The sequence below is a fragment of the Hemibagrus wyckioides genome, linkage group LG09, assembly GCF_019097595.1.
Source record: "Hemibagrus wyckioides isolate EC202008001 linkage group LG09, SWU_Hwy_1.0, whole genome shotgun sequence".
Lineage (NCBI taxonomy): Eukaryota > Metazoa > Chordata > Actinopteri > Siluriformes > Bagridae > Hemibagrus > Hemibagrus wyckioides.
Window position 1 is genome coordinate 18,345,173 of NC_080718.1, and position 23,391 is coordinate 18,368,563.

A 23,391-nucleotide genomic window follows, 5' to 3' on the forward strand; every position below is an offset into this window, starting at 1 on the left:
CTACATCAGGATTTCAAAACAATATTGTACCTATTAAAAATAAAACTCAATAAAATGGTTAGACTTTGGAAGCATAGTGATGTATGAGTGTTGAACTGAAAGTGTTTATCGGGATGTCTGATCATTATCTGTTCCAAATAGGAAGCTGTTTGTTCTAGCATGTTCACAACTGGCCTACCTGTAGGTCTACATGCCTACTTCAAGTTTCCTATTTCAAGTCACCTGACTTTACTGGCACCATATTTTGATCCAGTGGTCCAGCAAGATTCAGGATACTGTCATGTAATTCAATGCCTATTCTCACTCTAGACACAAAAGAGCAAAACAGATTTTTTCTTTGGTTGGATCTAGTACAGAGAATGGTCACATGTCCAGCATTACTGAGTGCGCACAGTGATGTTCAGTTAGCATGTGTGAGTCTGGAGTTAGCGCCGATAAAGTTCAGCATTGTCTGGATGAGTTCTGGTAGCTCGTATTCATGCTTCCAGCCCCAATCCTTCCTCGCATTGCTGTCATCAAAGTTCATGGGCCAACTGTCAGCTAGTCAGGAATCAAAAGAAAAGAAGTCGAACGGAAGGCAAGATAATAAGTTACAGTAAATCTAGATGTAGTAAATCTACAAAGTAAAGACACAGCCTAGACTCTTAAATATCTTAAACCTGAATTTCCACATCATAATTTGAGTCACATGACCATAAAAATGATTTTAATCTGTTCTGAAACCATATACACATCTGGCCTGTAGTAAGAAAAAAAGAGGGTGTTTCGCATCCATTCAGATTACCAAAAATCAGATATGGTTTCTCTTCCTAAACAAAGCCAAAAAGGGTTTTATACAGCCTTTAAAAAAATAAAATTCCATATATTTTTAGGCTCTTACCAATCGCCTGTCTAATTGGGTCGACATCATAAATGATGTGCAGGTCTGGCAGGTGCTTCTGTACCTCCTGAACAAGGTCTTCAGGAGTGAAGCTCATGGCATTGATGTTGTAGGTACGCATGCTAAGCGTCTCAGCAGGAGCCTCCATCACCTCCAGTGTAGCTCTCAGACAATCGTCAATAAACATCATAGGGAGGCGTGTGTCAGCCTTCAAGTTGCACACAAATTTACCTGTTTTAACAGCATCATGAAAGATCTGGACAGCATAGTCTGAAGAAAGGAAAGTGTGAGTGAAAATAGATAAAAGTACAGAAAATAGAGGGGAAAATAGAGAAATGCAAGAATGACAACAGCTGGTAAAGACAAGAAAGATAACCTGTCGTTCCTCCTCCAGGCTGAGAGTCTGCGGAGATGATGCCTGGGTACCTCAGACAACGGAAGTCAAGGCCATATTTGTGATGGTAATACTGTCAAACAAAAGCACAAGGACATTGTGCACCTGAACATCTGTTTCACCTAGACAAAGCTTAAAGGCTAAGCTCCTTCTGAGGCAGTGCTATTTTTAGCCCCCCACTGAATACCTCTCCCATCAGCTCTGCATGGACCTTGGACACTCCATAAATGGTTCTTGGGCGCTGAATGCACAGGTCTGGAGTGGGGTTACGAGGGGATGTCGGTCCAAAAGCTCCAATTGTGCTAGGAACAAAGAGGCGAACCCTGTGTTCCGCACAAATGTCAAGGATATTGTGCAGTCCTTGAATGAGAAGAATGAGAAGATCAATATTCAATTTTCCTCAGCAGAGAAAAATCTGTTTCCTTAGCCCCTGTCATTGCTATTTACCAGTTATGTTGACATCACGAGCAAGAGTCACATTTGCCTCGCCAACTGCACTCAAAAGGGCACTGTAGTGCACCAGCCATGTGATACGATTGTTCACAACAATCTCCCGTAAATTCTTGTAGTCCAGAATATCGGCGTAGATAAAAGGACCTGAAAATCCGAAATAAGATCTGTATACATAATAATGTACAGCTTCTTATGTGGTAGTGAAAATGCTTTAAAATAAAATCTGCACACTTACCACTGTGGTAAACATTATTTGGGGGCATCCTGATGTCAGAAAGAATTACATTCTTTTTTCCAAATTTTTTCCTACAGGTGAAAACATGGACTTTAGACTTATTTAGGAACATTTTAACCCAAATACAATTGTGACAATCCATTCATATTTCATCAAATACATGCAATACATATGGAGTATAATTTCCTTCTGCTTCCTTCTGTCACCTCTACCACTTAAAACATTTCAACCATCATAATGGCAGAGAAAACTATTCATACCTAAGCAGTGTAGCAAGACCCACCCCCAGCTGTCCCAGTCCACCTGAAGCAAGTATATAAAGCACATAGGGAAAAAAAAGCACATGTTAGAGGTCATCAGTGACATGGGCCCACTGTTGCCATGGAAACTACACTACTTTGGTTTAGAGAATCTATCTAGTTACCAAGGTAACCAATCATCCAAAAAAAAAAAATCATAGTGTTTATCACTGAGGTGGAGTTACAACAAGTGCTCAAAGGGTTTAAAAGCATGGCACATAAAAAAACAAGGTGATGAAAGCAGAAACTGTGGTAACGGTCTCGTACCTGTAATAAGAACCTTGGGGTGGTCAGTCTCTGAGAAGGAGACGGAGTGATAGGTGACATCAGATGATGTCACTTGGCGTGGTATGTCACTGATGTTCCTCACAGCGTGAAAAAGGGGTTCACACCCACATGGTGGTTTCAGGAGGAGATGCCGTGCTGCTTTACTCACAGATCTGATTAAGGGCATTATCTAGCTTGAAACCCAGAAGAGAAATATCTAAGAGGTAAATGAACAGTTAACAGGTAGAGTAAAGCTAGTGACCAAATTATGAACTGGGTATGTTAATGAAACTGCGGCTTTATCCTCAAGGATGTATGGATATACTGCCACCTTCTGGATAAAGCTTTATCCTATATAAGCTTCTCACATAATCCAAATGGACCAAACAATTTTGCTCGTTTGCTGCAGGTTATAACCAGTCAGAGAAATCAGAATAACATTAAATAATGTTCATCTCAGCATGTCTTTGATATTATCATTGGTTGTGCATATAACAAATATCCTTATGGTGCAAGCTTTGACTTTGTAGAATTAAAGAAACAATACAAAGTGAATATTAGGGCTTGTTATCGGTGTTCTGGTTCTTGGTATCAGTTAGTTAGTAGGGGAATAATTAAACTCTACAAAGCAGCGTTAATATCCATCCGGGATGTCCCTGAGGGCACACAAGTCTAGTACAGAGGGTGTAAATATCATTTCATAGGAAAATATTTAGTTGAAATTCATCTCTTGTGAACACCATGACAGTTCTGCCTCTTCTCAGACGTTTAAACTATTACGATTTTGTGATCTAAATACTTCCAGAGAGTAAAACTCATACAAATGTTTGTTCTTATTATGACCTCATGTAAATTAGCTCTCTAGATGCTTCAGCAAAGCGCAGGAAGCCGCTAACGAGGGTATCACTGTGTGCACTGTTACTCACCGTTTATTATTTCCACTGAGATAAATCCTTGGGTTTTAAAGACAAGTTAGCAATGAATATGTCAAATTCCTGTTTAGATCTAATTAGAGCTATAATTACACTGAGCTGCGTTAAATAAGGCAGCATTGCATCAGACTCTCGCGTGGGGCGAGCAAAAGCCGGTTTCTATTCCTATTGGCTAACATAACGAAGGCGCGTCCCGAAAAAGTACCCAAAACTCACTCCTATTGGACAACAGAACAGAGGCGTGGCTCAAGATTAAACTCTCCTTAAACCCGCATGTGGCCACATATAGATGTTTAATCAAATCAAAGGTAAGGGTTAAATTCTATATTATATTGTAATATATTTCAGCTTTAACATGCTTAATTCATTGATGCAAAATTTCCTCTCACATTACTACTATACATTAACAAGCCCTAACTTTTTCTAGATTAATTCCTTAATTCTAGAGCTATTTTAGATTATTATATTATAGATTATATTATATTATTTCTTCCCTATTAGTGCCACAGTAATTACTGAATAATTTCTATGAATGATTTCAGACAAATGGTTAAATAATAAGCTAGTAGTTTAAGTGATTAAGGACAAAAAATATACATAAATATTACTGAAAACATACAATACTGATAACACTTTCACTATTCAACTTAATTACATGATTAAATCATTAAAATAAGAACATTTTGTACTTTACATTACATAACTACATTAAGGAAATAAATACAGATTTAGTTTACTTAAGTTTTATAAAATTCAATCCAAGTATATTCAAAATGCAAGCTCTTATTTGTGGCACAAATGAAGCATTTAACTCCCTACAGAGTGCATTAGAGTAATATCCAAAAGTGTGAACAAAAATTTAGCCAACTGTGGAAGCGAAATGTCCTTATTTTTATGTCATAACCCTGAGATTAATTAAATTAATTTTATTAAATAATTTGTATTCAGTGTTATTATATGGAGTATCCCTAATGAATAATAATAATAATAATAATAATAATAATAATAATAATAATAATAATAATAATAATAATATTTTATTAGTATATATTCTTTTTATTAACTACACCAACTAATTGGACAGTTTGTCAGCTCACAGCAGATCATGAAACTATTGACTAAAGTGTAATTTCTCCAATAATGATGTAAGACATACATGGATATATTATTGCATGCCTGCTCCTGTTACAGGCGCATGAAAGCAATATTCTTCTCCAGGGATCTGAAGGCAATTATGTGCATTGCATTATTCAACCCACACTCATGCAGAATTCACTCTGTTTTCCCTGGAGAATATTACTCCAGCATTTGATTTCATAAAAAATGCATGCTCTTGAATAGTAGAAGAAGAAGAAGAAGAGAAGCCCACATGTGCACAAATGGTACAATTTGCAGTATAGAGACCAATATTAAATGACCGTGAGGCTTCCTTTACTGGTATCATAACTAAAAGGAGAAACACTGCCTGTAACACCAAGAAACCTCTATGTTTATTGGAATGTGCATCTTGTATTCTGTGTTTTGTCACTGAAATTATACTTTTGCAGTAACTGTGACAGAGCACTGGGTTGTGCTAATCTTGGCAGTTATTATGTTTAATGAAAGCAGTGGCTGTGGAATCTCCTTGATAGTAGTCAAATACATTGCATCTTGAAATTAAATGTGGAGCTGATTGGACACTATGGTGATTCACAAATTAATCTCTTTATTCAGTCAAGTCAATTGCCTTGATATAAGTAAACATTTTTTCAAAAGACATGAACAAGAAGGAAATATTTATTCATTCATTCATTTTAAGTAACTGTTATTTAAGGATATTGGAATGGATTCAGTGCCAGTTCTGGCAACACTAAATGTAAAGCGTGAGAATTCACCTGAGAATGGATGCAAATCCATCATAGTGCACCATGCACACACAGTCTTCACACTCATTTACACGAAAGGGGTTTTGTGTAGGACAGTCAGCTTACTGCAATTTTGTGCAATAGGAGGAAACTGAAGAACCCTGGTCAAACTCATGAGAACAAGCAGAACAGATAGTAACCCAAGCTTAGAACCAAACCAGGGATCCTGGAGCTAGTGGAAAGGAAAAGGAAAGGAAATATTAATCCATCCATTTTCTGAACTGCTTATACTATGTTCTAGGGAACTTGCAGAATATCACAGTTGACTCAGGGCACAAGGCAGGGGATACACTGGACAGGGTGCCAGTCCATTGCAGGGCACAATCACACACCCAATTTAGAGATGCCAATCAGCCTGCAATGCATGTATTTTGAACTGGGAAAAGAAAATCCCCGAAGCAAAGTGAGAACTCCACACACACACGGCAGGAATTGGTCCCCAACCCTGGAGGTGCAAGGGAGGAAATATGATAAATATTTCCCATAGTAAATATGAAATGCTAATATACATTTAGGATTCTTATTGTTAGGAAAGTACTGGCACTGCATGATAGACTAAATGTTCTTCTACATGGGTTTCCTCTGGATTCTCCAGGTTTCCGTTGAATTTGCACGTCAGTGTTTGTTTTGATGCATAAGGAGTAATTCCATAAATGTTAAGCCCACGGCTGGTTGGTGATAAAGGGTGTATTTCACGTCTGAGCATTAGACACGCTTATTCATAAATTCACAAGATTCACAGATTAATTAAGTTCTCACGCTCCTGGGTAGAGGCTGCGGAGCACAGGTATTTGGGAAGTGACGTCACCAGCCCTGAAACGGAGGAAGGGGGGGACGAAACGTTTCGGCGAGCAAGATGGCAGTGAAATCCGATGGCGTGGGGGTCGTTACCGGGTTCGCGCAGCTGGATGAGCAGGACGAAGCGGCGGCCAACGACGACGAGCTGGACAGCGCGGCCATCCACATCTGCCATTGCTGTAAGTCGTCGTCGTGTTACTGGGGCTGCCGGAGCGCGTGCCTGCGCTCCCTCACGAGGAAGGGGAACCGAAGAGGAGGAAGAGTAGCGGAGGAGCGCCTATGGCTGGACTGTCTGTGGATCGTGTTGGCCATGCTCGTGTTCTTTTGGGATGTGGGCACGGACGTTTTGTTGGCCGTGGATTACTACGGGAAGCGGGACTATGCGTGGTTCGGGCTCACGCTCTTTTTCGTGCTCGCTCCGTCCGTGCTCGTGCAGATCCTCAGCTTCAGGTGGTTCGTGCAGGACTACACGGGCGGAGGCCTCGGTCCGGTACAGGGTCTCAGCCGGAGAGCCACCGCTGGACTGAGCGCAGGCAAGTACGGCAGGCGTACATGCTGCCACATCTCCATCTGGACATGGCAAGTGCTGGTGCATCTCCTACAATTGGGCCAAGTGTGGAGGTAAGGATGAGTTTTCGGACGCCAGTGTGATGATGTGCTCCCTTTCTTTCACTCTCCCTCATACTCAAGCACGCTCACTTACACTTGCTACCTTGTGATAGGCAAGATAACCCTGCTTCGACCTCACTTCAACTCAGCAAAGCAGTGGCAGGCAGGAGATATGCAATTATATACAAATGCACCAGTGTGTTTTAAGTGTGCAGTGGCTTTTTTCAGTTAATTTTATATGTCATGCTTAAGTAGGAAGATCTTTTTGGTTCCCACTCTTACTGTTCCCTGAAAAAGGCTTATGTGTTGGTGAGTGTACTCCATGCTCTCAACCAACACATCTGTGCTGCGTGACATCATACCACAGAGTACATTCAGTACCCTTCGTTTGCTCTGTCGGTTCCTGTGAGAACGATTAAGTCTGTGAAGATTTTCAGTCATCCAGGTAACAATGAATGAGTAAGAGAGTAAACATGGACTGACCCGTGTTTAAATCTTGAAGACCTTCTTCACTCATGCAAGAGTCTTCATTCATACCTAAACCACAATATCTCACTGCCATTTTCATCACTGATATAATTTTTTAAAAAGCTGTTTATATTTTAATGGATTGGTAGTTTACACCTCTTGTTTTCAATAAACATAGAGTAAAATGAATGTATACAGATGGAAAATTGTTCATTATATGTGGCTACAGAAGCATAAAGCATTAGTTTCTGTTTGCATGTGAAAACAGTATGACTTGTAATTTATTTACCTTAAAAACACATCTACAAGAAGGCTGTGTCACTGACTATTTTTAGCTGTCATAGTTGAAAACCTAATTGACTGGACTTGGAATTAAAAGGAGGTAAATTAAATAACAACAACGACAAAAAAGCGAGTACATATAATGCTAACACTAAGTTAATAAGATCAAATCTATAAGGTTTGAAAAGACTGGTAAGGAAGTTGAATAAAAGAATGAATAAAAGTTCCTGTGGCTCAAATAAATTCATATGACCGTACGCATGTTCTGTCTTGTACCTAATGTTTGAATCTGTGCTGTGCGCATTAGAGGTTTTCTTAAAGGTTCTTTAAGCCTAGTTGCAAATATTTTGAGGACCCTTTGTCCCCAAGCTTCCAAAGATGTCTACATGTAGATTATACTCAATTTATTTATACATTCTAAACAGTTCATGAAGTCATCATGTCAGGATCTTGAACTAAAGTATTATTAAAGTTGTTTCAGCTCTTGTGTGCCTTTTTCAAGCAGTAGTTTCTGCATTATAACCACCAAAATAAAACATCTTTTGCTTATTCAAGTTAACAACCACTTAAATCACTGAACAACACTGCTGAAAGCTGGAAAATTTGGTTTCTAATTAGTAACTTGCGATGGTAAAGAACCTGACATACAGTGCTGCATTAAACTTAAATGAATTCTTATTTCAAATTAGTATGATTTTTAGAATAGAACAGAAATAGAATACAATGTCTTTATTGTGATTGTAACATGTACAACAAAACTTTAAAGCTAATAATATGTGGTTACACCAAGAATGCTCTTTTAGCCATTATTTATAAAAGTGGTAGTGGCAGTTTGGGGAATCTCAGACACACGGCTCGCTCCTTCTGCTTTATCAGGACCTGAAAATATGATGTAAAATAGTTACAGATAAATGAGCAGTTTGCTTCTGTCAGCGTTTTTTTACTCTTGGTTTCATGCTGTAGTATGGGAATATATTGAATTTCACCTAGGATTAGATCAGGGTTGGAGCCCAGAATGATTTCAGTTTGCAATTATAGAAAGGCAGCTCTGCTGATTAGAAATGATTCACAGAAATGATTATTTCTTTGAGACAGATCTTTGATTGAAATAATCTGGAGAAGCTGGATGTCCAGGAATTGATGAATTTTCATGAAGTTGAGTCACTGTGCTGAATCACCAGAATTAATTAAAAAAGCTAAATAGGGATAGAGAAGAGATTGTGCAGAACTAATGCGATTATAATATTTAAGTTATTTTCATTTTAGTTTAGAGTTAAAAACATAAATAATAAAACAACGATTAACAGTATTCAGTGCTAGTGTCAGGTTTAGGTCTGATAGTCGATTCTGGGTGTCAGGAAGCACAGCCCATTGAGATATGTGAGTTATGAGTTACTTCTGCAGAAATAATGAACTGACAGATTCTGTTGGACTGTTTCCCTATGGTTGTCCAAACACATGGAGCACAAAGCTGGCAGTCTCAAGCAAACGTTTGCTTCCCATCAGCACCATTTAAGCTCACTGGATATGCACATATGCTGCCCTTGGCAAAGCAAACTATAATGAGGCTTGATTGGAGTGTTAAGAGTGCAGTCTTGATGTAGAGTTTGGCTGGCATGAAAATCCCCTTTAAGCCTACTGAAAATAAAGCATTTTTCCTGTGGCCACGAGCCAGATTTGCAGTCTTCTTATTTCAGCCTGAGCTAGGACTGATAAAAGATTCTGAAAAGCAGATGTGAACTGATAACAAAGTCCCAGTGTATTAAGGAACCCATTATCATTTTAATTATTACGTAAAATGTGCTCTAGGTTTGGAGGAGGATTGATTCCTGCCTTTGCGCTGTGTGTGTGGAGTTTGCATGTTCACCCTATAGGCTTCAGGGGTTTCCTCCTCCAGTCCTAAGACGTGCATTGTAGGCTGGCTTTGAAATTTCTCTGTTGTCCGTGTGTGAGAGTGTGTGATTATTTCACACCATGCAGGGTGTCTCTCGCTTATTACCCCTGGGATAGACTCCAGGCTCCCCATGAGCCTGTATTGGATAAGTGTTACAGATGAATGGATGGAAATAATAAAAGTAAACATCTAGACATGCCACAATTGCTTTACATACTGTGATTGCTTACAGTATGTAAAATTTCTTCACAGCGCAAGATAGACCAGCAGTAGGAGATTGGTCATACCCAGATGGTAGTCTTGGCACACTGGCCTGAATTCCCACTGTGTGTTTAGTGCTCTTCTGCACCCCATAAATACCCTACACTTAGTCATCACACAATTTTCCATTTTCCAGTCAGCTATACTGTGACAGCAGCTGACTTCAACATTAAACTTACTTAGCTGTGATCAGTTATCCCAGTTTACAGTTTTCCCCTTTCATCACCATGCACTAAATGTATTCGTCTTCTAGCGCCAAAAATCACACTGAACCGTCATCGGTTTAATTGTACTGATTCATATAGCCAGATACAGTCACCTTGTGATGAGCTGGACACAAGCAGTGATGCCGTGTTTCACACTCAAGCAAGCCATTAGATCCTCCTGAGACTATGAACCTTGCTGTAAAAAACTAGGGCAGTGCAAAATGTTGTGGACTATCAGTAAAAAATACAGAGAAATATGTTAAACGATACAACAAGACAAAACAACTCAAGGACACCTAGTGGTTCATATTCCAGGAAAAAGGAGATGCTGACTCCAGTCCTACCCTTTTCACTTTGAGGGCTGTGCTGTTGATGATTCAGTGCTACATCTTTCAGACAGCAGTTGGAGAATCAATATTAATGGCTTGGTGTAATTATGCCAAATGCAAGAGGGCTTTCTGTCCTCAGGCTTCAGGCACATGCTGCTTCTGAGAACTCACCACAAACAAGCACTGGCTAAATAATTACACAGCTTTGAATGATTTTCCTGGCTAAGACACCTATCCAGTGTAAGATCTGTTTTTACTACTCCTGGGTTTAGAACATAATGTTCTGCATGCTGAAAATTTTATACGACACAACAGAGGAGCTAGTAGGTTCTGTTACAGTCCGGTGAGAAGCAGCAGAGCGGAGAAATTAAGTAATATGATACAACATTTAAAAATATGAATTAAAGGATTTCTAATACCCTGCTTGAAACAATTTGCTTGCAGAGGATTTAACACAGTCTCAGGAGTCACTATATACCATGTGCTATGTACAGTTTACTATTAACGGACAGGAACGTTTAAAACAATTTCATTCTCAAAGGCATTTTTTATTTTTTGACTCCATTTGACCTTGCACTTAGTCTTTGAAATATCCTCACTGCATTATACTGAATGGATTTTCCAATCCCTCTGAATGTAATATTTAAAAATGATTTTAAATTAGAAGCGAGGCTTCACTGACTGTTGCCTTTTTTGTCATAAGTTTTCATTTGCTTTCATTTTTATTAATTTCATTCACCATCACCTTTATACCATGATTTTGTCAGTTTGGTTTTATTTTTTGTACTTCTGCCTTCACCCCATTCTCATTTCATGATTCCATTCTTTTCTGTTTGTTTTGCTTTAGTTGACCAGATGGACTGATGCTCCATAAAGAAGCTCTTGGGTTTGAGATGGGGTGGGTTTACACTTATTCTCTCAGCAGAGTGTAAAGAGAAAAAGTGGCCCATGGAGCAAGTTGCTTGTAAGTCCATCTCTCCATTTATTGACATTTTCTTTTTCTGTGTCTTGGAGTCAAATTTCCCAGTTAGTTAATGACGGTGGCATAACTAAACACTTATTAATTTGGTCTGAAGTATAACCCTGATTTTCACTTGTCCCTATGGTAAGTTCTCTTTCAAAGCAGATTTCAGCATTTTGTTTAAATCCACTGTCTATGATGGAGGGTATTTGCTGAGCCAGGCATTTCCTCTTCCTGTGTATTTATTCAGTGAAGTCTGTTGAAAAGGAGAGCCTGTTTGAACACTCTCCCCAGGAAGCTCTTTGCAGAAAAACGCCAGAGGCTCTTGTGGGATTACACAGACGAGTATGTCTTTCATCTGAGCTGTAACACAGAAACATCTACTGCAAAGTACGTCAAAAGAGGAGAATTCTCTTCTAATTTCATATAGATTTCTCCCATGTGGTGAATATTTCGTGGGTCCGACCAGCCTGATTTCTGGTTTCATTTTCATTCTAAAAAGCGAATGCAGTTATCTGCGACATGTGTTAGATGTGACATCTGTTTAAAATGTGTTATTGGCATATTTGCACTTGAATTTGTATGCGAATATAACCTTATATAACAGGATATAATCCTGAAATCCAAGATTTGTAAACTGATCAGAAGCTTCATATAGTAAATCACAAAGAAATAGAGGTTCTGATACAAGAAATTGTTAGGGTTTCCTTCTCATGGACAGATGCATTTCTGAGGCAAACCTTTGCATGTTTCTTTTTTGTGTGGTCTTCATACATGCAGAGATAATCGTGACCCAAATCAGTGGAAAATACAGATACCCACAGCCTCTGGTGCTCTCAGCTCTACAGACAGCCAAAATGTTCACCGAGCGTGATCTTAGAAGTGCTTACAATTTAGTACAGCACAATACCTTATGGGACTGGTCTTCCATCCATTCGTTATTGATGTATTTAGAAAATCTTTGATGGCCTTGAAGACATCTTAACCCAATTGAACCCACCCTACTTTTCAGTAAATATAGAAATGTGATTTCCGCAAGCCATCTTTCTAGGTTTTATCATAACTCAAGAGGGTGTTGTCAGGGACAAAGTCTAAATCTTAGCAGTAACCGAGTGATGTGCCAAAGCTTCAAAAATCTATGGAGTTTGCAAATCAAAGATTCATCAGAAATTTTATTTCAACCCCTCTTGTCACTTTTAAATGGACACTCAAAGATTGTACATATAATTTACCAAAAGTCATTTCACTAGCTCACATAACCCAGACTCCCCTCTTACAAATATGCAATAGATTCCAAATCCACCATTAACAACACCATCTTGCAAGAATCATGTTGAATCACTTTGGATCTTCCCAAAGCTATGGTAACCTGAGCTCATACCACTCCATTGTCAATGGTCAGCTGACTCATCAACACAACAACATGAAATATTGGTGGGAAACCATGCTACAAAACATACAAATGTTTATTAAACCATTTCCCATGTGTTCGCAGGCAAGTGGATAGAACCAATCAAGAAATTAGTTGATTCCTCTTCACTTTCTTATACACACCCAGAAGAATGGTCACATTTTACCCAGAAATCCATGAGCCATTCAACTGCTCAGCTCACATCTGGACACTGGACACCTGGAGACCTTGAAATACCAACCAAGCCTCTTTCAAAATAATCAGACAAATCAACAGAGTAACTTTTCATCTATACCTGCCATGCCATTACCATATATCACAAGTATATTACCAATATCTTTCCCTTTTCATGCCTGCCAACTCTGATCTGAAACAGATACTGAAAGAACACTGGCATATTTCATAGGGGTCATCCTTGACTTTCTTTGTTGTCAGCTAGACATTGTTGCCTGTCTTGATTAGTGTTTTGGCCATTGCCTTCTTCATGTTTCCTAATTTTGTCTTGTCTACACTCAACTTTTGTTTAGTTAGCTTTTTAAGTCTTAATAAATCTAGGAAACCTAACGTTGTCGTCTAAAAAATACCTATATTCGTAATGCCTGGGTATGTAATGTGAATTTTGAATCTTCACTGAGTCATATGGTGTGTTCCAATATGGCGCAGGTACAGATGATGGATGATCACGCTTTCCCTCTCGGAGTGTGTGCAAATGTGTGAGTTTGTGTGGGCAATCAAAACTCAGGCTCAGTTTGTCATGGCTAATTTGTCTACAGTCAGTCCTAAGCAGCATGACTCACTGAACATGCTGCCAAGCTTAATTGAAGCTCCTCATAAACTATCCTGCATGTATCTTAGCCAAGCTGTTAGACAGCTTGGCAGTTTGGTGTGAGTGCAGAAGTGAACAGGACATTGTGTTCCTAAAAGAATTATGCACATGCTACTGATACCCTTGACATGATGTTGGAGGCATAGTGGGGTTTATTGGTTTGTTTTTTTTAAGCAGTTGATACGTGGTGTTCTCACCTCTTTTTTGCTACTGCTGAAATAGTGGATTTTGTCTGCAGCACAATGTTCTGCACTCATTGTTATTGAAAAGCTGCAATATATGAGTACAGTTTAGCATGTAAAAAAGAATGTTTTTTAACTTTTTTACATTTACAGGCATATCATTGACATAGCAGCTATTTAGTATGCAGCATGACCAGAGCCGCTGTGATAAGCGTGTCATTTTATTGCATATAATGACCATATTTTCAATGGTGAACAATTTCGAAACTTGTATCCTGTTTTCTGTATACTTATGCACCTACCATGGAGGAACACCAGGGTTAGTTAGTTCTAGAACTAGTAGATTTTTCCCATGTGCTTGTTTCCTAGCTGAGCATAAATACCCTCGGCTACATCATTCACATTAACCCGAGTGACCCAGATGGCCTGGTATTCTTCCATTTAGTTGCAGAATCACAATTACATATGTATCCTACTGATTTACTTTCTTACACTCTGGAATGCTAGGATGTTTTGATTCTATTAAAGACTGCATATTAGTCATCACAATAATTCCTAATACGTACTAGTACATTTTCTGGATGGTAAATGCTGATACCTTTTTCAGTTTGGAATCATAACTGATCAAAGCATTGATGTTACTCCATGTTGTGGTGGAGTGGGTTGCAAGTGTGAGGCTATTAAGAGAGTGATCCACACAAGGACTCATACTGAACCTAAGGGTGAATAAGAATCACTTCAGTGCTGATAATGTTTCTACAAGAGTCACTCAAGTGGTGATACTTCTCTCTGCTGATGATGAGAATAACTAAATCAATTGGTACTGTACTCTACTGATGAAGATAAAACATTAGTCTGTTAATACTGTACTTTACTTTAGTCTGGGAAGGTAATGGGTAAAGCAGCTCACTACTGACAGTGTATTTTCAAACTTTGATACTGTAAATCTCTAACTACTTCTGGTGAAACATGCTTTGGTGATTTGGTTAGTATGTGTACATACTTGGACCTACTGGTTTGCTGTTATCTGTATGCTGTATCCTGCATCTCATTCCATCCACTGATAGCTCTCTCTCCCATATTCTTCATATTGTTTATGTTTCAACCAAGAGGTTGAAAGGTGGATCATCCAGGGCCTCCTGAATAAACCTGTCCACCTGCACAGGAACTAGTGGCAAGTGATACAAAGTGGTCTGTCTCTACAATCAAAGCAGGTGTCCTAAGCTCCACTGGGCTCTAAACTTTACTGTTGCAATTCCTCTAACAGCTCTTCAATTTGGCTGATTCTTACTGCCAGCTTCTCTACTCTGCTTTCCAACGCAATAATTCTCTCCACTCCATAAAGGAGCTCACCTTCCTTTTCCTAGCGGGGTTTATAGCCACATTGGTTGGTCGCTTTGTGCCCTTCTGAATTCCTGCAGCATGAATGAAGGTTGCTGAATAGGCAGCAGTTCTTCTGTAGCCTGAGGCGTATGAGGTGAAAGCAAGCTGTCAGATATGAAGCTCACAGGACAAACAGTGACCATGTTCGTAAACACGCATTTACATTGTTCATACATTCATCCTTACTAACCCCCTGCTTAGGGTTTATATATTGGGAAATTGAAAAATCATTGTGGACAGGTACAAACAAAAATAATAACTGCATGAGCAGGTTTAATAAAAAATTCCCAAACACATCTGTAGGCGACACCATTACACTACTAGAAAAGGTTAAGAAACTGTCAGAAGAAGAATTCACAGACCATGCTGGCAGTGATTGTATTTCTTCTGGGGTTTGTCCAGTGTGTACCAGTGTTTCTGGGGACATAGTGGTAGGGTTCATATCGAAGAAAAGACAAGACAAAAGAAAAGAAAACCTCTGGTTTAGGCCACACCCACAGTGGGTTCAAATCTGAATGCTTTGCATGATTCCTGGATTGGCTCTGGATCTACAGTGACCCTGACCAGGATAAGCAGGTTGCTGAAGGTGAATGAATGAATTAAATGATGTTAATTAAAGGTTTTTAAATGAATGATTGTATTATATGAACTACTCTGCATTCTCAGCAGAGAGCCAAAACAAAAAATACAGCTCTCCCAGTAGGTGGCTCATATTGATTTAACAGAAACGTTTTATGCAGTGTTTTGCAAGGATTTTTGGGTACTTCTAATCATCGTGAATCTTCTTCTTCCACTCCCCAGCAAGACAAAAATAGGATGTAGGACAAATGTGAGGTAATGAAGGCCTTTTTATAGGCTACACACATGCGGTCATGGTCACAGTCATGAGGTGACGTCTTTGCTATTAGTACACGTCTTGGTAACGAGCACACAAGAAAAATCCACTAATTTTCGTAGGCGTGAAATTGCCCTGACAACCCAGAACTTGAAGGAAGGAGAGAAGACCGAATTGGAAGAAAATACTGTGAGAACAGAGAAACACAGTGAAGAAATTAGGCTTACAGTTAGCCATACTCTTCATCTTAATCTTACTCGCTTCATTTTTTTCTTCCTTCAGTAGAAAGTTCCAGGAATTTTCTTTGGAAATGTGGACTTATAACTGCTATTTAATTTAAATGTGAAAATAAAACATGCCAAAAAATGATGTTTAATCAGTTCTTTCACTTCATGATGTCACAAGGTACATTTTGAGATTGAACCTACAGACCTGAGCAGCTAAAAGTTTAACTTTTCCAATCATTACTGTTATACTATTATTAGTAACCTACTATAATACTAAACTACTATATATTATGTATCAACTAGAGTGAAACTAATAAGTAGCTGCAATAGTGAGGAATGTGAGTCTGCTTCTACGACTTTAAAGGATTAAGGAGAGAGAGAGAGCGCAACCTTTCTTTAAACTGATGCACATCAAGCATGAAATGAATAGATAGAAACTGAAAATATGGTTAACGATTATATATGTGTATCTTTAAATGAGTCGCATTACAAATGTGTTTATCCTTTAAACAAATGTCTCTTTGAGAACTTTATTCAGTTGATTGTTACTATTTCATTGTACTACTTGCAGTCGTGAAGCATTAAAGTGTATAATAAGATTCAATTAGCTTCCCAGTTTCATTAATGTCTGTCCCTTGAATGAAGATCTAGCTCTGCAATGACACAGCGTGCCGTGTGGTTGCTGTTTACACTGTACTTGTAATATTTTTCTCTTCAGCAAATGCTAAGCAAATTTTATCTTCACTTTTTCCAATCAGATACATTCGGACTATGTACTTGGGCATCCAGAGCCGGCGTCAGACCAGACACAGACGGAGATTCTATTGGGCCATGATGTACGAGTATGCTGATGTCAACATGCTTCGACTGCTAGAGACGTTCTTGGAGAGTGCTCCCCAACTGGTGCTACAACTTTGCATTATGATCCAGAAGAACCGGGCTGAGACTTTGCAGTGTAAGGAATCTATTTGTTTACCTCCGTTTGATCTTAATCCTACTGTCAGTAATCTTTGAAAAAGACTGGGTTACCTGGACACACGATATGTTTAGTGAGCAAACTCATTGATTGCTACCAATACTAAATGTATTACTGTTCCATTTCCCTCAGGTGTCTCTTTATTAGGCTCTCTGATGTCTCTGTCCTGGGTGTTAGCTTCCTACCATAAGCTCCTGAGGGACTCCAGAGATGACAAGAAGAGCATGAGCTATCGAGGAGCACTGATTCACATCTTCTGGAGGCTCTTCACCATTTCTTCACGGGTGCTCTCCTTTGCTCTCTTTGCATCAATCTTCCACATCTACTTTGGCATTTTCGTGGTGATGCACTGGTGTGCTATGGCCTTCTGGATTGTGCATGGAGGCACTGATTTCTGCATGTCCAAGTGGGAGGAGGTGCTCTTCAACATGGTAGTTGGCATTGTCTACATATTTTGCTGGTTTAATGTGAAGGAAGGCCAGACACGCTACCGGATGATGATCTACTACTTTGTGGTGCTTGCCGAGAACACGGTGCTCACTTGTCTGTGGTACGCCTATAGAGACCCAACCACCACGGACTCTTATGCAGTGCCAGTCCTGTGTGGCGTTTATCTAAGTTTTGCCTCAGGAGTGGTCTTCATGGGCATCTACTATGGAGTCCTTCACCCCATGGGCCCTAGGATGAGGGTGCTAGCCAGCTCCTGCTGTGCCGATCTACTCTGGGGTCTTCCTTTACCCCCTGAGGCCGAGCCAATGGCACCAACCCCTGGTCATTATGCTGCACAGACAACCCCAAGTCGGGCATCTACAGCAGTTTATGGGCAACAGGATGACTCCACAGCAGAGACCTGTTTACCAGTGTTTCAGGTGCGCTCCCCCGAACCCACCACGCCATTGGGCCGCCATCGACCAGAGGGGCCGCTCATCAAGATCGACATGCCCCGCAAACGTTACCCAGCCTGGGACGCCCACTTTGTGGATCGGCGTCTGAGAAGGACCATTAACATCCTGCAGTTTATCAGCCCCTCGGCTGTAGGGATCAGGTACAGGGACGGGCCTCTACTCTATGAGCTCCTTCAGTACGAGTCCTCTCTGTGACCATATCCTCTCTCCTCCACACTTTTTATTTCACTCATTCTGTTATTAGTCATCATCCATTCCTCTTAGTTTCTTTTTTTAAAACTTTCATTTAATCAAACGGTTTAAAAGGTTTTTTGCAAAAAAAATTTTGTAATGATTTATTATAAATGAATACTTAAAATGTGAAAAAGAAGACTTGATCTTAGTCATTGTAAATGATTTTCTTATGCAAACTGTGAGTGTATATTTATTTGTACATATGCATTTTCTTTTTATATAGTCTATTGAACAATGTCAACTTCCTTTAAGAGGATGTATATCTTCTGTCAGTGTGTTTACAGCTAGCTGAAACCATCACATTGGAAAAATGGAGGTAGATTGACCCCGTTGAAGCTATTTATCAATTCCATTCCATTCCATTTCTGTTTACCTTTAGTTGTCTTCCTGTTCTCGTTGTAAATAGTGTCAGTGTTCTGTAGGGTTTCAGACTTTGCTTTGCACTTACACTGACCCCTGCAGGCAAAAGCTTCAAATTGACAGATTATACAGTGGCATTCATTGACTGATTGCCTTAAAGATACCTTAATAAGAAGTCCTACTTTCAGAAATGTACTTCATGAGATACCTCATTGACTCATGATAGCACAGCTTTCACTAAAAGCTCATGAAGTACGTTTTGCACCGCATGTTTAATGTCCGTATCATCAGGCACAAAGTGAAAGCTGTAGAGTTTGTTGAGTACATAGGAAAATGGACAGCTTTTGACTTAAGAAGAGCTCTCTAGAGTACTTTTCATAGCAGTATTGCCAGGTCCACTGTTTTCCTGCTGAATGAAGCTACTCTGGGATGTATTATCAGTGAACCCAGTGAATTGGTCTCATAGCTATTATAATAATATCTGTAATAATATGAGACCATTTTGTCCAACTGTGTTGTGCTACTGCTTTTAAAAGCTGTGTGTAGGTTTAAACGGGAAATATACTTTACATTAGGTACTTTTTATGACATTTGGGTGTGTTTGGATGTGAGGTGGTTTTGTAACACAGACCTGGCAACCCTGCTTCAAAGTATTGTGCTCTTGCCTTCTCAGCTGTCCGTCTAACTTGCTGCAATATAGTGGGAATGGTCAGGTAGTTTTCCTCCATTCTTCCCAGCCCCACACATGTATTTCTCTGTTGGTGCTCATTCTCATGGTTTTTAGTCCAATTCCCTATTTGGACTTGAAACCAAGTAATAAAATTAAAAGGTGCAAATGCTTGTCAGTGATTCCTTATGGAATCATTTTCATACATGTATTTTTTTTTCCTCCAATGGTTTTTTTTTTATCTTTAAGTTTGTGTAAAAAAAAAAAAAAGCTAAACTCATGGAGCTAATACTTATCTTTGCCTGAATATACCTGATTGTTTTTTTTTTTTTCTCAGAAACTTAAAAAACCATTGCAGTGTTTCTTTCCTGGAGATGAGGATGCCTTCCTAAATCACATCCTCTGCTATAACCTAACCACCTGTCAGTAACCTTCCTTTGGATAGGTGCTTACAACGAATAGTTCTTCTATTGTACCTAAGCAAACAGCTTATTGTTGGATATGGTGCTACATTCTTACACAGATCATATGCTTTTGTGGAAATTCTAGGGCTCAGAATTCTTGGTAAGACTGCTGAACACCTACTGACACCTGTTTATTTTAAACTTGGGCAGATACAGGAACTTTAGTCTAAAAAAAACATCCATGCCTTTAAAACATCTAATTGTAGTTAAGTCAAGGAAGCTGGAGCTAACAAATTCCTGAGAAGTTAAACATCTAGATAAGGCATGATGCCTTCGTTTTATAGGCACGGTTAGGCAATGAGTTGTTTTACACCATCCTCATTTCCAATTTATTCTGTATATTTTAAATATGTGTCACTTATATCACGAACATCAACACACTTCAGGTTTGGTACACTGAGTATACTGCTGTGGCTCCTTTTGTGCCTGCTGTGATCCTAAATCCCAGATGCCATGCAGGTGCATCCATCAAGGGGAAGGGTTCTTGCCAGGGATGGAAAGGAGCTTGAGAGACAGCATATTAGGGTTGACATTACAAATTCGCCTGAGGTAAATGATTTCTTGCTGTTTGTAATGTATGCGGATATGATCTTGTAATCTGAGCCCTTGTATACTGTCTCTTTTAACACGCTCCTTCCCTGGTTGCTGCTAGCCCTTCCCTTTATATCAGTGTATGGCTCAGGTATATTCTGGTGCAGATATTCTACAGATTACTACAAATGTGCTTGTTGGCTTGTTTTCTTTCAAACCTTGTACTTTAAGTGAATACATTCACAACATAGTACCTCTGCATATAGAGTAACTACTGAAACTCAGTTCTGGTTTCAGGTCACCTTCGTTCTAGATTCTGGTTTTGTTGTTTGCTGGAGGTTTCAACTTGTATTTTGCTTTTGCCAAAACGTTCTCCTGGTGTAAACAGTTGTTAAGTATGTCCCATGGGGAATTGCCATCCTCCAGGTGCTAAAACACTGTGATTGGTTCGTATCATCATCAGCAGCATTTAAATTGCTTTATCGTTTTATTTAATCAGTGTAGAGCTGAGATTTCAGTTCAGTATTATACTGTATCCTCACCCCTATGTTCTAAAGACACCAATTTTCCGTTTTTTTTTTTTTATTTTACAAAATATCCATTCACAAGTCTTTCTGTGATGTCCTTTCTCTTGTTCCTCTGCTCATAATTCTCTCAAGCTGCAATCTTTTTAGTGAATGGCATAAACTGACAATGCAGAAAATGTGTTGAAACTGATTGAATACTCATCCTACACACCAATGTGCAGCTCAGAAGCTTAAATAATTCTCACATGAGCAGATGCTTGATTTTCGATAACAATCCCTTCTGCATTTCTGTTATTAGGATCCCTCTTTATTTTAATCTGTGGTGCTTATCTATTGCTGGTGCTTAATGCTGCCAAGACAAACTTTTCAGCAAACAACAATGCCCAATGTGCACATTTTTTTTCCCTTTTCAATTATTTGTTTGTTATCCACATAGAGAAGCCGAACATGATACTTGTATTTAACATGGCATTGCAGCAGAGAGTAAAGTAAACATTCCAGTCTTATTGTAAGTTACAGAAGTTGAGAGATTCAATGGTGCAGCTGCACAGGAAAACTAGATCCTGTGCACAGCCCAGTAACTGTTCTTAAAGTGTTACAGATACAGCAATACTAGATATTTACATCTATTTATTTGGAAGACACTTTCATCCAAAGCGACTTCTAGCTGATGCAGGATCTCTGGCGATTGTGAAATGTAAAACACACAACCTTCCTGTCACTAAGCACAACCTAACAACTACGTGGCATTGCAAGTTTTTACTTGAATTGTTAAAAATAATTCTGTTAGGAGCACATTACAGGCACGCGGTGGCGTTGAAGCTAGAAGGTGTTGTCCAGTATTGCTGTACTTGGCAGACTTTTGGGAACATTGTCATCAAGGTGCTAAAGCTGAACCGCCTTTGTATATTATGTTTATGAAGACCTAAATAGATTTTCTTATAAAGCCTTACTGTATAACAAACTGTTCATTTAAAAAACAATACTGAACAGAAATGTCTTGTATACTATCAAATACAGAAATGTAAAGATTTATTTTATTTATTTATTTATTTATTTATTTATTTTTACTTTAGATATACATTGTGTTTCTTCTCTAAATGCCATTGTGAATGAACAGCTTATGTACAGAATGCTAAAGCTACAGTGTAGCTTTAGGCACGTAGGTATGCTTTTCTGTTTCGATAACCTGATGTATTGTATGCATGTTTTTCTCCATTCTTCATGTTCCTTAGAGTTTCACAGATATAATTCAGAATTGAATTATTGTAGTCTGCATGGCCACCTTATAATAGAATTAATCTGAGTTTGTGTGAGGGCATATTGGCACAGCGTGTAATTGAGTAACTTCAAGTGCAGGAAAAAAAACCTAGATTAGCAGAATTTCAAATGAAGTTGAATTATTAATTATAATACAGTGTGTAATTCTGTAAAAAGCCTGGAGTCTTTAACTTCTGCATTTGATATCCAGTGTTGCTCTACTGGAGCAGGGAACAGGTTTCTGATTACAGGAGCATGAAAAATATTCATAAGAATATTTCCTTTTCGAAATTATGCAACCTGTAAATTGTACACATACGTAGGCTATATGTATTTTGCGACCCTCATTACATTTGACCTTTTGTTTTAATTTAGACTCTGTTTTAAAACTGCCTCCGAATTCCCAGCATGCAGTTCTACACTGATATAAGCACATGGATTAGCAACTGTGAACAATTGTGATATTATCGTAGCACTGCTCTGGCGGTGGGTGGGTGGGGTGGGGTATTAGATCAGTTCACTTACTGAGCACTTTATAAGGAATACAATGTGCAACTACTCATTCATGAAGTTATCTAATCAAACTAGCCTGATCTGATGAATCTTAATTTTTGCTGAGGCACACAGATGATAGGGTCAGAGATTGACACCAACAGCATGAATCCATGGTCCCAGTGTGCCCTGTGTCAGCAGATCAGGTTGGTGAAGGGGGAGTAATGGTGTGAAGTTTTCTTAGTTATACTTTGGGCCACTGAAACCAATCAATCATCACTTGAAAGCCACAGCCTGTTTGAGTGTAGTGTTCCTAATGAAGTGCTTAGTCAGTGTATATACTATTTTAAGATATATATACACTACCAGTCAAAAGTTTGGACACATCTTCTAATTCCACCGCCTTTCCTGATGTTTATTTCTTTCTACATTGTAAAACAATGCTGAAGACGGCCGAAATGCACAATAATGTCCTTTGAACAGTTGATATTGAGATGTCTGCTACTGATGCTCTGTAAAGCCTTCATAACGGCTCTAATCTGAGGTGCTGTTAATTGGTGATTTCTGAGGCTGGTAACTCTAAATGAACTTCTCCTCTGCAGCAGAGGTAAGTTCTGGTCCTGCTTTACTGGGATGGTCTTCATGTGAGCCAGTTTCATCATGGTGCTTGATGGGTTTTGCAAATGCACTTGACAATACTGTTCTTGCAAGAACTATTCCAGAACACCTGACCTTCGTGTCTTAAAATAACAACTGACTGTTTTTTGTTGTCATTACATATGGATTACTTAAGTCCATGTGTGTTATTTCATAGTTTTCAAATCTCCAGTATTGTTCTAGAATGTAGAAAATAACATTGAATTAAAAGGTGTGTCCAAACTTTTGACTGGTGGTGTATAGTCTACACACCCCTGTACAGGATTTTGTGGCGTAAAAAAT

General features: G+C 39.0%; 2 protein-coding genes across 2 annotated transcripts; one reads left to right on the plus strand and one right to left on the minus strand.

Annotated features, from left to right (window-relative positions):
• Positions 1-23: 23 nt before the first annotated feature.
• On the minus strand, positions 24-3,607 carry LOC131359712 (L-threonine 3-dehydrogenase, mitochondrial-like). Its single transcript, XM_058399769.1, has 9 exons — positions 3,455-3,607; positions 2,529-2,718; positions 2,223-2,265; positions 1,963-2,033; positions 1,722-1,871; positions 1,462-1,634; positions 1,257-1,347; positions 881-1,150; positions 24-540 (listed from the first exon to the last, which is right to left on the minus strand). The coding sequence occupies exons 2-9, from the start codon at positions 2,713-2,715 to the stop codon at positions 401-403; spliced, it is 1,125 nt and encodes a 374-aa protein (XP_058255752.1). The 5' UTR covers positions 2,716-2,718; positions 3,455-3,607; the 3' UTR covers positions 24-400.
• Positions 3,608-6,114: 2,507 nt separating this feature from the next.
• Positions 6,115-22,442, plus strand: xkr6a (XK, Kell blood group complex subunit-related family, member 6a). The gene is made up of 3 exons (XM_058399172.1): positions 6,115-6,783; positions 16,795-16,991; positions 17,145-22,442. The coding sequence occupies exons 1-3, from the start codon at positions 6,221-6,223 to the stop codon at positions 18,110-18,112; spliced, it is 1,728 nt and encodes a 575-aa protein (XP_058255155.1). The 5' UTR covers positions 6,115-6,220; the 3' UTR covers positions 18,113-22,442.
• The last annotated feature ends 949 nt before the right edge of the window (positions 22,443-23,391 follow it).